This window comes from Danio rerio, chromosome 25 (assembly GCF_049306965.1).
Source record: "Danio rerio strain Tuebingen ecotype United States chromosome 25, GRCz12tu, whole genome shotgun sequence".
NCBI classification, from domain to species: domain Eukaryota; kingdom Metazoa; phylum Chordata; class Actinopteri; order Cypriniformes; family Danionidae; genus Danio; species Danio rerio.
This window is the reverse complement of record NC_133200.1, coordinates 6,697,412-6,715,394: the sequence shown is the minus strand read 5'-3', so window position 1 is coordinate 6,715,394 and position 17,983 is coordinate 6,697,412. Positions and strand designations below refer to the sequence as shown.

General features: G+C 38.0%; 1 protein-coding gene across 16 annotated transcripts in view; it reads left to right on the top strand.

Annotated features, from left to right (window-relative positions):
- The window catches only part of ap3b2 (adaptor related protein complex 3 subunit beta 2), an 81,232-nt gene extending 63,702 nt beyond the window's left edge, over positions 1–17,530 (top strand). For 6 of the 16 annotated variants that reach the window (XM_073942706.1, XM_073942705.1, XM_073942704.1 and 3 more), the window contains 3 exons: positions 3,309–3,406; positions 9,516–9,654; positions 13,625–17,530. In XM_073942706.1, coding sequence (XP_073798807.1) covers positions 3,309–3,406; positions 9,516–9,654; positions 13,625–13,811 — 424 coding nt within the window. In that variant the 3' untranslated portion in view covers positions 13,812–17,530. The remainder of the gene's footprint in view (positions 1–3,308; positions 3,407–9,515; positions 9,655–13,624) is intronic. The other 10 variants (XM_073942707.1, XM_073942703.1, XM_073942701.1 and 7 more) reach the window with 7 other exon arrangements.
- The last annotated feature ends 453 nt before the right edge of the window (positions 17,531–17,983 follow it).

Here is a 17,983-nt window from a genome sequence, read left to right as displayed (position 1 = left end):
GATAAGAAGAGACCGAAATCGTAATGGTGGTGGCGTATGTGTTTATATAAGATCGGATTTGTCTTTTAATGTTAGAAATGAGATGAATAATGCATCCATTGAAGCTGTGTGGGTGAACGTTTTATTACCAAAGAGTAAACCTATTTTAATTGGAAACTTGTATCGGCCACCAGATCAAAGTAATTTTTATGAATTGTTGGACGAAAGTTTAAATGATTTTGTGAAAACCCATGGATCGGAAATTATAATATGTGGGGATTTAAATACTGATATGTTAAATGTGGACGCTGTGTTATATAAGGCTTTTAAACATTTTTCAGATTTTTTTGGATTGAAGCAAATTATTAAGGTTCCAACTAGAATTACTCCCAAATCGCAGTCTATTATAGATTTGATTCTTACATCTGATTCAGATAAGATAAGTTGTAGTGGTGTTATTGAGTGTAGTATGAGTGATCATTTTTTAGTATATTTATGTAGAAAAGTGCAAAAGGTGAAGCTTATGGGTCATAATACTGTTTTAGTGAGGTCAATGAAGAATTATAGTCCTAATTTATTTTGTGATATATTGGATAAAGTTGATTGGTCCGGGGTATGGGGATCCAAGGATGTGGAGGCAGCATGGGATTGTTTTAAGGATCTGTTCAGTAATGCTTTGAATAAAATAGCACCATATAAAAAAATAAGAGTTAAACAAAGATCAGACCCTTGGATTACAGATGAAATTTTACAACTGTTAAAGATAAGAGATGAGAGTTTTGCCAAGTTTAGGAAGGATAGTGATTGTAGCAGTTATGAGTTTTATAAATTAAAGAGAAATGAGGTTAGGAACAAAATAAGAGAAGCAAAAAGGGTTTTTTTTAAGGATAAGATCAATGAAAATAAATTTGATCCAAAAAAACTTTGGGGTGTACTGAGAAATTTAGGTTATTCAAATGCTAAAAGTAGGAAATCATCTAAAATTAACTTAAAGGTAGAAGACAAATTAATAGTTCATCCGAAGGATATTGCCGAATCTTTTAATCAGTATTTTATATTGTTAGCAAAAAAATTATGTGGTCAGCTTCCAGGGCAACCTGATATTTACAATGAAGATAGAGTGTTTTCTTTTTATAGACAACAGGACATTTTGCCGGATTCTTTTAGTCTGAGACCTGTTACAGAAAGTGAAGTTTTAAAAATTATTAGTGAGTTAAAATTAAATAAGGCTCCTGGAGTTGATAATATTCCTGCTAGATTTTTTAAAGACTCTGTTAAAGTGATTGCCCCCTTGGTGTCACATATTTTAAACTTATCTATTGAACAAGGGAAAATACCATGTGATTTTAAAAGTGCTAGAGTTATACCATTATATAAAAAAGGAAGTACATTAGATATGATTAACTATAGACCTGTATCAATCTTAGGGGTTATGTCTAAAATTCTGGAAAAAATTGTACACGAACAGATAGTCAACTACATTACTAAAAAACATATTTTGTATGAGTTACAGTCAGGTTTTAGAGCATTGCATTCCACCGAGACATGTATATTACATATGACAGACAAAATACGGAGAGCTGTAGATGGTGGCAACTATTGTGGAATGGTGCTGCTGGACCTTCAGAAGGCTTTTGACACTGTGGACCATCAAATTTTACTATATAAATTAAAGGCAATTGGATTTGATAAAGTGTCTTTAAAGTGGGTTCAGTCATATCTGCATGATAGAAACCAGAGAGTCGATATAAAGGGTATATTATCTGCTCCCTTATCAATCAACTGTGGAGTACCTCAAGGAAGTATTTTAGGTCCATTATTTTTTCTTTTATATATTAATGATTTAAAAATAGCGTGTTCAGAGGAGCTCTATCTTTATGCTGATGATGCCGCAATTTTAGTATCTCATCATGACAAAAGGGCCCTGGAAGAAATTATGAGTTCACAGTTAAAAAGTGTTTACAACTGGTTTTTAGACAACAAACTTTCTTTACACATGGGTAAAACAGAGGCTATTTTATTTGCTTCAAGAGTGAAATTAAAAAAAGATGATAATTTGGTAGTTAAGATTAATGATTGGAAAATTCTGTCAAAAAATGTGATAAACTATTTGGGTTGCTTAATAGATAATAAATTATCAGGAGATGCTATGGCAAAAAAAGTTATTACGAAGATTTGTGGAAAAATTAGGTTTTTAGCAAGGCAATCTGATCTTTTGGATGTTCATTCTTTACAATTGTTGGCAGGAGCTTTAATTCAACCCCATTTTGATTATGCTACGTCATTTTGGTACAGTAGCTGCTCACAAAATTTGAAGGAGAAATTGCAAAAGGCACAAAATAAATTAGTACGAATAATTTTAAAAATGCATCCTAGAGCACATTTGCACAAAGAGTCTTTTAATAAATTAGGTATGTTAACTGTTAGTAATAGAGTGTGTTTTTTAAAACTGGGAATGGTACGTAAAATGTTTAATAATGTGGTTCCTAGCTATTTGATGAACTATTTTCAAATGGTGAGGCAACAGCATTCATACAGTACTAGGAGTTGGGATTTTAATATTTGTTTATTTAAATTTAGAAGTTTAGTGGGGAAAAATATGTTTTTATATACAAGTGCAATCATGTGGAACAAACTACCAAAAGCAATCAAGGAAATAAAAGATTTAAGGTTGTTCAAAAAAGCTATTAAAAGATGGTTGTTTGATGAGGATAATTAGTTTTGCATGGTGGATGAGGATTTTTTAAATTATGTTACTTGAGTGTGAATAGGTTGGCGGCTAGAGGGACATTGTGCTGGATAGGTTGGCTGTTTGTACCGCTGTGGCGACTGTTTGTTTTATTCTTCATTAGTATTATGAAGCCATACATTGTTTTAATTTAACAGAGGACCACAATGGAAATAAGCCCAGGGCTTTATTGTGTTTTTATCCTCGACAGTTTTTTTTAACAAAGTGTATGGAATACTTTTTGTACAGTTTGTCTAAAATCTGTCAAATAAAATTCAATTCAAAAATTCAATGCTCAGTTGGTACTAGTGGGCCGAAAGCATGCCAAGAAAATATCCCCAACTCCATTACACCAAGACCACCAGCCAGAACTGTTGATACAAGCAGAATGAATCCATGCTTCGATGTTGTTGACGCCAAATTGTGATCCTACCATCTGACCCTTATACATATATAACGTGTGTGTAAGCATTTTATATTTAGTTTATAAAATATTTATAATAAATAGGTACATTATAAATCACAAATTATAAATATAGTTACATTATTCATAAATTATATACATAATATATATATCTGTTTTTCAAAATTTGTGTTTCAGTACTCACACGCGCAAGTTCTACGTTTCAATCCAGCCCCCCGTCGGGGAGCTCATGACTCCAGCGTTTCTGACGGAAAACGACTTTAAGAAGGAGCAAGGTTAGTGAACACCAGCCTTATTTTATCGCTTACAGGCGCCCTATTTCTCATTACTATTAACACATCGCTCATGTTTCTCAAAGAAGTTCTGCGCCTTATCATTCATCAAATATGGCCTCATTTTTAGGTCTCATGGGATTTATCAAGCCCCAATCCAAATTTTCACAGTTCTTTTGTGCTCTAAAACCACATAGTTGTGTAGCCAGAATATTCCCTCCTGATACCTCGAGCCTATATATTGTGTTCTGTTAGCATTAGCTCATTAGCTTGAAATATTCATGTGCCAGACAAATCTAGCACACTCCGTAGTGCAAATAGTTAGCGATTTGGAATTAGCTCATTAGCTCATTAGCTTGAAGTACATTTTATATCCGCTATTGCATAAAGGCTAATATCTTTGTAAAGATATTGGCTACTTCCCTGCTTAAAAATCCAGCTTAAACCTGCCTAAGCTGGTTGGCTGGTTTTAGCTGGTTGACCAGCCTGGTTTTAGAAGGGTGTTGGCCATTTCCAGGCTGGTTTCCAGCCATTTCCAGCCTGGTCTTAGCTGGTCAGGCTGGAAAATGACCTGCTAAAACCAACTAAAACCAGCTTAACCAGCCTGGATTAAGATGGACACAGCTGGTTTTAGCTGGGCTCCCAGCCTGGTTGGGCTGGTCAGGCTGCTTTTAGCTGGTCATCTCCCAGCCTGACCAGCTAAGACCAGGCTGGAAATAGTTGGAAACCAGCCTGGAAATGGCCAAACCCCCTCTAAAACCAGGCTGGCCAGCTAGCTAAAATCAGCCTACCAGCCTTTTTTCAGCAAGGTTAAGTAATTCGCTAGAAGGAGTATCCATGTATTAAAAGTCTAGCGCACTTATAGTGCAAATAGTGTGCGATTTGTAATTTAGTGTTGGTAAGTTAGCATATTGCTAACAGTTTACTACAAAACATGTGTCTCAGTTTAACCTACAGTATGAATGTTTTTGTTGAAACAAATTAGTTTACCATCCTTATGTTTTCCTCTTTCGTGGGGTTATTTTGATGCTGTTCATTAGAGAATCTTTTAAATGGTAAGTTTTTTTCTGATGTAGACAAATTAGCATAGCACTTAGTCGCATACCCCTTAGCCCCTGATTTTATTTACACAAACGCACACAACCAGCTAACACTGAACGTTCTCTGAACAGGTTCTCACACTAATATAACTAAGAGCTGTCTGCTCTTAATTAATGTCCTCAAAACAGTTACATAAAAGTGTTGTTTACATACAGCGAGGAAAATCAGTATTGAACATGTCATGTTTTTTCCAGGGAATGATGTTTCTAAAGGAGCTGTTGAAGCAGATTTTGGTAAAAACCCAAACAATACAAACATAAAAATAAAACAAAACAAAGAAATCTGAAAAAATCAGTTGTGTGTAATAACAGTGACAAAAGGAGAAAGTGCTGAACTACTAAAATGTATTAAATACTTTTTACCTCAGTCATTTCACTTTATTACACATAACTTCATTTGTAAACTAATTAGATTAGGATTTTTTTTTTTTGCAAAAATGGATTTCTTTGGTTGTTTCCAACATCCAGGAAAAATATCAAGTCAATAGCACCTTTAGAATTATGTTTTCGGGGACTTCTGGTTCAAGCAATGTAGAGAATGGTCGTGTGTGTTTGAGCCTCCCAACATTTTTACCTAAAATATCAATTATTTTTCCTATAATACATTAGGTGGAAACTGGTGACTTTAAAACAGTTGGAGATGCAAAACGCTGAGTTCCAAAATGAAAACTGACCAAGTTACAAAAAAAAACATTGATAAGAAACAAGGTAGCTAAAATGGTGATGGGCGAAGATGGAGGAACTTTCTTTGAATAAACTGACAACGGAGTTGAAAAAAACAGCACGAATAACTCAAAGACGATATAAATGCTTTAATCAAATCTTCCCTTGCACCAATTCAACTTTCTATTAAATTGTTTCAAGCAACTATTGACATGCTTGGAAAACGCCTCACTACTGTAGAAACAACAGCTGGGGAAAACTTTGAGGCTCTCAATAGAGCAGAGGTGGACATTGCTTCACTGAAAGCATCGTACAAACCTCTATTATTATGACCTGGAAAATCACGTACGCAGCGCAAGGCTCTGGATTATAAATGTTCCTGAAGATAGTGAAGAGAAACAGACATGGTCAAGTTTATTTAAAAAAATATGTTTTCTGAGAAAAATAGTGACGTGTTCAATACTTATTTTCCCGGTGTATTATTCACAATTATTAAGTTGGAAATGCTACATAATTTCAAAAGGTTATAGCTTCTTTCAGAAGGTTCAGAAAACATTCAAAAGTGATGTTCCAAATGTTCTAAAAGAATCCTTTTTGGAATGTCTTCCAACTGATAAAATGGAACATTCCCTTAAAGGGACGGTTCACCAAAAAATGTAAATTCTTGCATTTATTTACTCTCAAGCTGTTCCAAACCAAAGAGTTTCTGTTTTCTGTCAAGCACAAATGAAGATGTTTTGAAATATTTTGTCTAACAGATAGCTGATGACACCCGATTACTTCCATAGTACTGAAACATACTATGGAAGTCAATAGGGAAAATTTACTATGGAGGTCAATGGGGAAAACACTACGTAAGTGAATGGGAAAAACATACTATGGAAATGAATGAGAAAAACTACTATGGAAGACTATGTGAAAAAAATACCATGGAAGTCAATGAGAAAAACATTCTATGGAAGTCGATTAGAAAAAATACTATGGAAGCCAATGAGAAAAAATACTATGGAAGTCAATGGAGGAAATATACTATGGAGGTCAATGAGTAAAAATACTATGGAAGACTGTGAAAAAATACTATGGAATTCAATGGGGAAAATACAATAGTAGTCAATGGGAAAAATAACTATGGAAGTCAATGAGCAAAAATATAATAGAAGTCAATGAGGAAAAAATACTATGTAAGTCAATGGAAAAAATATACTATGGAAGTCAATGAGAAAAAATACTATGGAAGTCAATGGGGGAAATATACTATGGATGTCAATGAGTAAAAATACTATGGAAGACTGTGAAAAAATACTATGGAATTCAATGGGAAAAATACAATGGAAGTCAATGGGAAAAATAACTATGTAAGTCAATGGAAAAAATATACTATGGAAGTCAATGAGAAAAAATACTATGGAAGTCAATGGGGGAAATATACTATGGAGGTCAATGAGTAAAAATACTATGGAAGACTGTGAAAAATACTATGGAATTCAATGGGAAAAATACAGTGGAAGTCAATGGGAAAAATAACTATGGAAGTCAATGAGCAAAAATATAATGGAAGTCAATGAGGAAAAAATACTATGTAAGTCAATGAGAAAAAATACTATGGAAGCCAACGGGGAAAAATACTATGGAAGGCAATGGGGGAAATATACTATGGAAGTCAATAAGTAAAAATACTATGGAAGACTGTGAAAAAATACCATGGAATTCAATGGGAAAAATACAATGGAAGTCAATGGGAAAAAATACTTTGGAAGTCAATGAGAAAAAATACTATAGAATCAATAGAAAAATACTATGGAAGTCATTGGGAAAATATACTACGGAGGTCAATGGGGAAAAATACTATGTAAGTCAATAGGAAAAAAATATATACTATGGAAGACTATGTGAAAAAATACAATGGAATTCAATAAGAAAAACATTCTATGGAAGTCAATAAGCAAAAAATACTATAGAAGACTGAAAAAATACTATGGAAATCAATGGGAAAAAATACAATGGAAGTCAATAGGAAAAAATACTATATCAATGGAAAATACTATGGAAGTCAATGAGAAAACATAATATGGAGGTAAATGAGAAAAAATACTTTAGAAGTGAAAGAAAAAAAATCGATGGAAGTCAATGAGGAAAAAATACTATTAAAGTCAATGGGGAAAATACTACGGAAGTCAATGGGGAAAATATTATAGAACCAATGGAAAAATACAATGGAAGTCATTGAGAAAAATATAATATATAAGACAATGGGGAAAAAATAATATGGAAGTCAATGGGAAAAATATACTATGGAAGTCAATGGGGGAAATATACTATGGATGTCAATGAGTAAAAATACTATGGAAGACTGTGAAAAAATACTATGGAATTCAATGGGAAAAATACAATGGAAGTCAATGGGAAAAATAACTATGTAAGTCAATGGAAAAAATATACTATGGAAGTCAATGAGAAAAAATACTATGGAAGTCAATGGGGGAAATATACTATGGAGGTCAATGAGTAAAAATACTATGGAAGACTGTGAAAAATACTATGGAATTCAATGGGAAAAATACAGTGGAAGTCAATGGGAAAAATAACTATGGAAGTCAATGAGCAAAAATATAATGGAAGTCAATGAGGAAAAAATACTATGTAAGTCAATGAGAAAAAATACTATGGAAGCCAACGGGGAAAAATACTATGGAAGGCAATGGGGGAAATATACTATGGAAGTCAATAAGTAAAAATACTATGGAAGACTGTGAAAAAATACCATGGAATTCAATGGGAAAAATACAATGGAAGTCAATGGGAAAAAATACTTTGGAAGTCAATGAGAAAAAATACTATAGAATCAATAGAAAAATACTATGGAAGTCATTGGGAAAATATACTACGGAGGTCAATGGGGAAAAATACTATGTAAGTCAATAGGAAAAAAATATATACTATGGAAGACTATGTGAAAAAATACAATGGAATTCAATAAGAAAAACATTCTATGGAAGTCAATAAGCAAAAAATACTATAGAAGACTGAAAAAATACTATGGAAATCAATGGGAAAAAATACAATGGAAGTCAATAGGAAAAAATACTATATCAATGGAAAATACTATGGAAGTCAATGAGAAAACATAATATGGAGGTAAATGAGAAAAAATACTTTAGAAGTGAAAGAAAAAAAATCGATGGAAGTCAATGAGGAAAAAATACTATTAAAGTCAATGGGGAAAATACTACGGAAGTCAATGGGGAAAATATTATAGAACCAATGGAAAAATACAATGGAAGTCATTGAGAAAAATATAATATATAAGACAATGGGGAAAAAATAATATGGAAGTCAATGGGAAAAATATACTATGGAAGTCAATGGATCACCATCAACTATCTGGCTGCCAAAGCATCTTCATTTGTGTTTGACTGAAGTCAAAAACTCTTGAAACACCTCCAGGTTTAGTAAATGATGACATTATTAATATTTGGATGAGCTATCTCTCTTACACATGTATTACAAAGCAAAACATTTGGACATTTGGGACGTTTATGTAACTTAATGGGAATGTTAGCAGAATTGTTTTTACATTTTTGTTAGCTGCACACCCCCTCCGTCTGCCTCCCTCCCTTTCACCACAGTCTCCAGTTATTGCCTTGGCGACTGTTACCATGACTATGCATTTCTTCACAGCATGTCAAGGTAACAGTATGCGCATCTGAGCTTCAGAAACACTGAATATGTCTGATCGGCCCTGAAAGATCACGACACTCCGGCACGCTCAACACGAGCACTGACGCGGAAGCTTAGTATTTACTGCATTCAAATTATTTTTGCAGACAGCGGCTCTGTAAATACACCTCGACCCGAATTATGCACTGACTTTAGCATGCCGCTTAGCTAACAATGCTATTTGTTTAATTACATAGAATTATTTCACACTCTAATACCTGCAGTGCTGCTTCAAACCTGACAAAAATATTATTTGCTGCCCACCTTTTACAGACTTTAAGAGATAGTTCACCCAAAAATAAAAATTCAGTAACCATTTACTCACTTTCAGAACTTTCTGTTGAACACTAAAGAAGATATTTTGAAGAATGCTAAAAAAAAAACCTGTAACCATTGACCTCCATTGAATTTTTTTATTATGGAAGTCAATGGTTACCAGTTTCCACAATATGTTTTTTGTGTTCAACAGAAGAACGAAACTCAAAAATGTTTGAAACCACATGAGGGTAGAGTAAATAGTGAGTCAGTTTTCATTTTGGGGTGAACTGTCCCTTTAAGATCAAAACTGCATCTTTGATTGTTGGCCAGACAGTTTGATGAAACCTTAATCTGCCCTCTGTCTCCTTTCACAGGCAAACTAATGGGAATGAATGAGATCTCGGAGAAGTTAACACTGGGAGACAAGTGTGTGAACGAACATGTCATCGTTGAGAGAGTCACAGCCACTGCCAACTTAAGCAGAGTTCCCTGCGGTTCAGATAAAGAGTGCAGGTAACAAGCGCACACATCAGGACAACGCCCCCGTCCCAAATGGAGTCTTAATGTAAATGATGCATTAACTGGCATGTGTTCGACTGCTGTTATCAAGCGTAATTTGAAACCAAAATATGACAAATCGGACGCCTGATATTCTTTTAGATGGAGTACACACAGGCCCGGATTGGTCAGTCGGGAGGACCGGGAGAGTTCCCGGTGGGCCGGTCTGTTTTTTGGCCGCGAGGGCCGGTGTTAATAGCTACTTGCACTTTCAGCAATCAAACTTTTTTTTCATTTATTTATTTATTTGACCATAGCCTCACTTTTTTTATTCATTATATTGCCGCAGCTCTGCTCTTATTTATTGTCTCGCAGCCCCATGAGCAAAATGCAGCCTGCAGGGTAATGATGATGTAATCATTTTGGCCACACAAGTATAACAGCGCTATTGTGGTCCAGTGGTCAGCACGTTGTGTTATGATGTTGTCAATCTGTGTTCGATCCTCACCTGAGTAACTCGTTTTTTGTTTTTTGTTTTTAAGACATATAAAACTGTAAGGTTGTTGACCATTTGAAGTTCTAAAGCAACTGTGAACTGAAGTGGGCTGGTCTAATGCTTGAAACTCCAGGGCTGAAAAGGAGTCCCACTCCGGCCCTGAGTACACACCCTAAAGTGCTATTTGGAAAAGGGTCTCCAAAGGCTGTTCACACCAAATATGATAATCGATGATAATAATAAAGATGTAGTTTGTAAATAATTAAAAACATATATATGAATAACAGAGTCCCTTCCAGAGGAGAAAGTCAGAACTTGTAATATGTAGCCCCCGATTCTGAAAACAAAAGTCAAAATTTGTAGATTTAAACTTGTTTTTTTATTACATTTACATTTACATTTAGTCATTTAGCAGACGCTTTTATCCAAAGCGACTTACAAATGAGGACAAGGAAGCAATTTACACAACCAAGAGCAACAATGAATAAGTGCTATAAGCAAGTTTCAGGTCTGTAAAGTCTAAGAAGGGAAGTATTAGTAGTATTAGTATTTTTTTTTTTTGTACAATTAGTGTGATATTCAGAGAGGCAATTACAGATTAGGAAGTGTAGTGGAGACTAAATAGTTGAGTTTTTAGTCGTTTCTTGAAAGTAGCGAGTGACTCTGCTGTTCTGATGCAGTTAGGGAGTTCATTCCACCAACTGGGCAGATTGAGCGTGAGCGTTCGCGAAAGTGATTTCTTCCCCCTTTGGGATGGAACCACGAGGCGACGTTCATTCACAGAACGCAAGTTTCTGGAGGGCACATAGATCTGCAGAAGCGAGAGCAGATAAGAAGGAGCAAGGCCAGAAGTCACTTTGTAGGCAAACATCAGAGCTTTGAATTTGATGCGAGCAGCAACTGGCAGCCAGTGCAAACGGAGTAGCAGCGGAGTGACATGTGCTCTTTTAGGTTCATTGAAGACCACTCGTGCTGCTGCATTCTGGAGCAGTTGAAGAGGCTTGATAGAGTTAGCTGGAAGCCCAGCTAGTAGAGAGTTACAGTAATCCAGTTTGGAGAGAACAAGAGCTTGAACAAGGAGTTGAGCTGCATGTTCAGATAAGAAGGGTCGGATCTTTCTGATGTTATAGAGTGTGAATCTGCACGATCGAGCAGTTCTAGAGATGTGGTCAGAGAAGTTTAGTTTTATTATTATAGAAGTCAAAAACGTAAGATGTATTCTCAGAGTTATAAACAGAAATGTTAAAATGACAAGATGTAAACTCAGAATTATTATTAAAGACAAAATTGCAATATAGTAGGGATGGCTGACGCTGATGTTTAGACACGGTTTCACACTTAGCTGAGTTCACACTTAGCTGATGATTGATAATAAAGCTTGTTTGGCGTGCCGTCCCGGGAGAGAGCCCTGAGCTTATAAGATCCTCAAGCCCTCGGCTCCCTCCCGTTGCAGGGGGAGAGGGGAGTTTGAGCTCAGGTAGATCTCGATCTCCCCCGCCTGCTTATTGTAGCTAAGTGTCAGATATGGATGCTGAGAAGGTGAACTCAGAGCTTGGCTAAAATATTTTGGATTAATTGTTTAGGGTGCTTGTTTTGAACTGTGGGAGGAAACCGGAGGACCCGGGGAAAACCCACATGAGCACGGGGAAAACAAGCAAAACTCCACGCAGAAATGTCGTCTGGTTTGGAAGGGAATTAAACCAGAGGCATTCTTGCTGTGAGGCAACAGCGCTAATCACCGGCCACCGTGTCGCCCGTTTGAAAGGAGGCAAAGTAGGGTTGGGAGGGGGGGGGGGGGTTCAAGGCGAAGATATTGAGATGAGACAAGTCTGGTTATTTATAGTGAGTTAAGGATCGTCTGATAGGATAATTAGTCATTAGCTTAAGTTGAAACAGCTGTGAACAATCATAAGCACGTGATCCTCTCGAAATTTGTTTATAACTAAACTTCACGTCGAGATCCTGAGGGCAGATGTTTCTTTCTTGAGGACAGTGTTTCAAAACACTTAAGTAACTTGACTAAAGCGATTCAACGTGCTAATCGTTTGCAATTTGTCACATAGCCTATAGACAGTATAGACATACCCTATAGGCATAGCCTATATGGACAGTGCACCGCATATAGTGCAACTGCGGTGCGGGTGTCCTGAGTTTGAATCTAAGGCTCCATTTACACAAATGCGTTTTAGTTTGAAAAAGAGTTGATCTGCAGTGACAAAAAGATTGGGGACCACTGCTTTATGTGATATGCAAGGCTGAAAATGGTGTGGACTCCTTCTACACCTTTTCTGAGTTGACCAACTCCTTCAGGAGCTGCGCCTGGATGATGGCCGCTACTAGAGCAAGCTCCTCATTGCTTAACATGAGGCAAAATTTTAAAAGTTCAGATTTTCAAGCGATTGGTGGGAATCTTGTGTTAAACGACCCAAACGCTCAATTTACGCCGTTTCATTAACTCACATTGCTTAATTTGCACGAACCGCACCGCAGGATGCGTATCGTGTATTTTCATATACTTAACATGTAAATCACTTGCACTTAAAGGCTGATTTATACTTCTGCGTCAAACGCACACGTATGCTATGTCGCAGCCTACGGGTTGAAGCATAGCCCTACGTCGTGGCCGTCGGCGTCGCTGCACCTTTCGCTGCACGTCAGCACGTGCACCTCTCAAAAAATGTAACTACACATCGTAACGAAGCGTAGTGCAAGCTCTGTGATTGGTCGGCTTGGTAGCGCTGACGAGTCAAGGCGGGACCGAGAGTCGCGCGAGCGACGCGAGCCCAATGGAACGATTGTTTACAAGTGTGGAGTCCCGTGAAGGAGCTCCGGATGGAAAGTTTTGTTTTTACCTCATAATTAAAGTTGTTGCACCTCCGCCGGTTCCTGCCTCAAAATGAGCGAGTTTGAGCCACTTGTACATCTAGGAAGTGTTCAGGAACAGCAAAACAACAGCGAAGAAACTCGACACAGAGGAACATTTACACCTCACTGCCAACTAGCGTTTCGGAAGTGTTAATGCAGACCAACAGAGACAGCGCGTAGAAGTATAAATGCACAGCTACTCGCGTTGCATGCGCCTAGGTCACGCCGGTCACTTGATGCAGAAGTATAAACCAGGCTTAACGCTTCATCCGTGTCTGGTGTGAACGCACTGTCAGCATCCCAAGATCAACAAGCTAAATTTCGAGATGTAAATACTGTATCTGCTTTAAAGCGCTTAATCTTTGAAACAATCATACTGCAGCATTTTTATAATGAACAGAAGGTTATCATCCATTACAATAGAGACTACTAGAATTGTTATGTATGCACCCGAACTACTTCCAGTAATGATATATCACAGAAATCTGCCTCAATCTGCACATGCATTATGTTGGTTTGAGGTAAATGATCTTTTTAACTATGTAAATTTTAATAAGCCAAACTCTTTCGTCCTTCACTTTCTTCACCTGTGTTTTTCTGGCCTGTGATCTTCTGAATGCTCAGCTCTCCTCCTCCTCCTCCTTCCGCTCCTGTTTACAGATTCGCAGGTAAAACGGTGAGCAGCGGAAGTCTGGTTCTGGTCACTGTCGCCATGAAGGACAGCGCAGGAGCTCAGCTGACGGTCAACTGCGAGAAGATGGTGATCGGCACAATGCTGGTGAAGGATATTCTACAGGCCCTGTCGCAGTGATGAGCGCCACATACACCAGTTCACTTTCATCTGTAGATATCTGCCCAACGCAAACTGGCTTGTAGCATCACAAATACACTGCTGACGTCAGAACAGCATCAGCATTCAACAACGATTTCTCTGTTGACGTTGCATGGCATCAGAGACCGTGAGTAGAGATGGTCAGGATTACTGCGCAAACCTGTGTCCATTTTAGTTTAGGATGTACTATAGGTAATACCTTGTACAGTAGGCAATAGCTTGTATTCAACTCTGCAACACTAGACCAGGGGTGTCCAAACTCGGTCCTGGAGGGCCGGAGTCCTGGAGAGTTTAGCTCCAACCCTAATCAAACACAGCTGAGCCAGCTTAAGCCCTAGACTAAACACTTTCTGGCAGGTGTGTTAAAGCAAGTTGGAGCTAAACTTTGCAGGACTCTGGCCCTCCAGGACTGAGATTGGACACCCCTGCATTAGACTAATGTTTGCTTTCAGATCAGTCGCTGCCTTTAGGATCTTCCGTCAGTGGATGGGAAATCTTTTGGGTTTATTTGTAGGTTTTAGGTCTCCTTTTTTGAATGTACCGTTCTGCATTGGATCTGCTGTATGGAAAGCTTGTTTCTGCTACTGGATTAAGACGTTTTCTCAGAATTCCAAGGATTAAAGGTCCGAATTCCAAGATATGTGACATTTCTGTGTGGAGTTTGCATGTTCTCCCCTTGTTGGCAAGGGTTTCCTACGGGTGCTCCGGTTTCCTTCAAAGTCCAAACACATGCGCTATAGGTGAATTGGATTGAACTGAATTGGCCGTAGTGTATGAGTGTGTGAATGTGAGAGTGTATGGATGTTTCCCAGTACTGGGTTGCAGTTGTAAGGACATCTGCTGTGTAAAACATATGCCGGGATAATTGGCGGTTCATGTGGCGACCCCTGATGAATCAGAGACTAAGCCGAAGGAGCTCCCGTGAATCGTACCTGAGTTTACCTGAAAGAGGTGGTCTGGTAGGTACAGTTTGTGCGAACTCTAGTGCGGTTTACTTCGGGTATGAGGCAGTTGCACAAAATAACGGAAGCGAACTGTCAGCCATACAAAAAACTTCAGGTTTTATAACGTTTATTCGTGTGTGTGTCTGTGAATCACCTACCTTGGTGACAAATGGGACTGACCCAGTGCAAATGTCTGCTTGTCTCCACTAAAAACAACTTCTGCAGACATTGCGTGATGTTCTGAACGTTTTTAATGTGGCTGTCTGTATTTTGGTTTTCAAGAGTTCACACTTAGCAAATGATTGATTATAAAGCTTGTTTGGCATGCTGTTCTGGGAGAGAGCCCTGAGCTCATAAGATCCTCGAGCCCGGGGCTCCCTCCCATTTGCAGGGCGAGAGGGGACTTTGAGCTCAGGTAGATCTCGAGAACTTCCCTGCTGTAGTAGCTAATGAACAGATAGTGATTGCTCTTAAGAGATAACTACTTACTAGGAGCATGATGCTGATTAAGATTAGTCAATTAACCTAAGTTGCATGTTTTTGGATGGTGGGAGGAAACTGGGGTATCCGTGGGAAACCCACGTGAGCACAGGGAGAACATGTAAACTCTGCATAGAAACGTCGGCTGGCTTGATAAGGACATAAACTAGTGACGTTCAGAGGCAACAGTGCTAACCACTGGGCCACTGTGCCACCCATCTAGGAAAGGAGGAAGAGTTGGGGTGGAAGGGGGGATTCTTTAAAACAAAGATGGCTGTCATATGGAACTTAGGGTGTTTATTGTGGCTTAGGAATCGTCTGATTGGTGAATCATAAATTGAATAATGCAGGACCAGCTGCAAGCAATCATAAGCACGTGATCCTCTCGAAAATAATTTATAAATAAACTTCACTTGGTAACAAAAGCAAAAGATTCAGTAAAAGCAGAATGATCATGATGTGCGGACATCTCCACTTTGCTTTCATGGTCGTCACCTAGCAACAGCCGTACACACAGCAGCAGCTTGATGACACAAGCGTTGCAGGGTTCAGTAGGAAAAAAGACGGTGTGAACACAAACCAGCCGAGGAGGTGGCAAAGGGGGGTAATCAAACTTGGGTTCGGTCTAGCACCCTAAAAGTCAGAATTTTAAATGTAAACTCTGAATTTCAAAAACAAAAAGTCAAAATTCCAAGTTAGGAATTCCAAGAAAAAGACTCATTTTAAAGTGAATTCTGTGTTTCAAGAAAAAAAAACTGTTAATTTGTGAGATGCAAATTCAGAATTCTGAGAGAAAAAATCTGAATTTGCAAGAAATTATTTTTTTTCCTCATTATTCCAAGTTTACATCTTACAATAAGCAATTTTAGATCTCACAAACTATCCAAAAAAAACAAATCTGAATTACAAAAATCTCATAATTTGAGAAAAAAAATCAAAATTGTGCAATGTGAAGTCAGAATTTCAAGAAAAAGTCAGGAGGGATGTGAACTCCCAGCAAGATGTTACCTCAAATTCATGCATCATTCATTTTCTTGTCGGCTTAGTCCCTTTATTAATCTGGGGCCGCCACCGCAGAATGAACCTCCAACTTATCCAGCATATGGTTTACGCAGTGGATGCCCTTCCAGCTGCAACCCATCACTAGGAAACATTCATATACATACACTACTAACAATTTAGCCTACCCAATTCACCTATACCACATGTCTTTGGACTTGTGGGGGAAACCCGGAGGAACACCCGGAGGAAACCCACGCCAACACAGGGAGAACATACAAACTCCACAAAGAAAAACTAACTGACCCAGCCGAGGCTCGAACCAGTGACCTTCTTGCTGTGAGGCGAACGTGCTGCGCCACCGTGCAGCCATTACCTCAAATTATGACTTTAAATGAGATATTAACAATTATTGAAGTTTCACAAACTAATTTGAGAGGAGCACGTGATATGATTGATCGCAGCTGGTCTCTTGCTTGTAATCATTCGTAAGCCAATCAGATCATTCCAACTCACTATAAATAGCCCAACTAGCATTGCTTCCCCCCATCCACCCCATCTCCTCCTTTCCTCGTTTACCAGGGGGAGCTCTCAAGAACTTCCTGATCTCGTACCTCCTCACATGCTCAATGACCAGGTGGGAGCCCCGGGCTCAATTATCTCCGATCCCAGGGTTCTCTGGCAGGACAGCATGCCAAACCTGCTTTTATTATCAAGCATTATCTAAGTGTGAACTCCTGAATGAGTCCAAAAAACAGCTGCTTTTTAATCTAGTAGCAGAAACAAGCTTCCCCAGATCCCACCACACCACATCTCAATGACAACAGCAGACGTGTTTCCAGAAAAACCCATCAATATCTACTGTAATATCTGTTGATTTCTGCTGGACCATCAAGATGAAATCTCCACCGGTCATCTGTAAGACATCACTGCCTTCATCTCAGATTGTAGCAGCTTCACCAGATCTCTCCTTTTCTCTATCTGCAAATGTGAATCTGCTGACTGTAGGACTGGTGTATCACTCGTATGACTTAAATCTGAAGCCGTTTATCCTGGTCAAGACGCCGTTAGTAGTTAGTTATACGTTTTTTTTTTATTATATTTAGTTACTGTATGATGATGTGCTTGTCAGCATAAACCAGATCTTCCTGCTCCCCGAGGTTAAAAACCAAATCCATCTCTGTGTGACTGTGGAAAATCATGTGTTGTTTGAATATTATATCTCTATTTATTATAAAGAGTTTTAATGTCAATAAAAGAGAGAACGAACACACTGAGTGTCGACCAGCACGTCTTTTTTTGTGTGCGTATGGATTTATTTAGGGTTTATTTGCAGTCGCAGTAGGGTTTATTCATGAAAAATGTCTTACAGTAAGTTTTTAGTTACACTTTTTTAGTCATCTCAACTTACATCAGTCAAACTGACTAAAAATATTAAATTAAAGAGCCCCTTTTATGGGTTATTGAAAATGAGCTTCCATGCAGTGTGTAACACAGCCCTACATGAATGAAAACAACTAGCTGAGGTTTAAATCTGAAAGTGCACCTTGTTTACAGTTCAACTCCGGTACCGGGTCTGTGACGTCATCGACTTTATTTAAAGGGCTAGCAATGCACCAAACCCCCTTTAGTGGTTTCGTTTGAAAGTGTAGAATCTATATTTTATGCACATATGCATCACTTTGGGTTTTATTCTACTGTACAAAAGGTATTTACACTTAAATACAC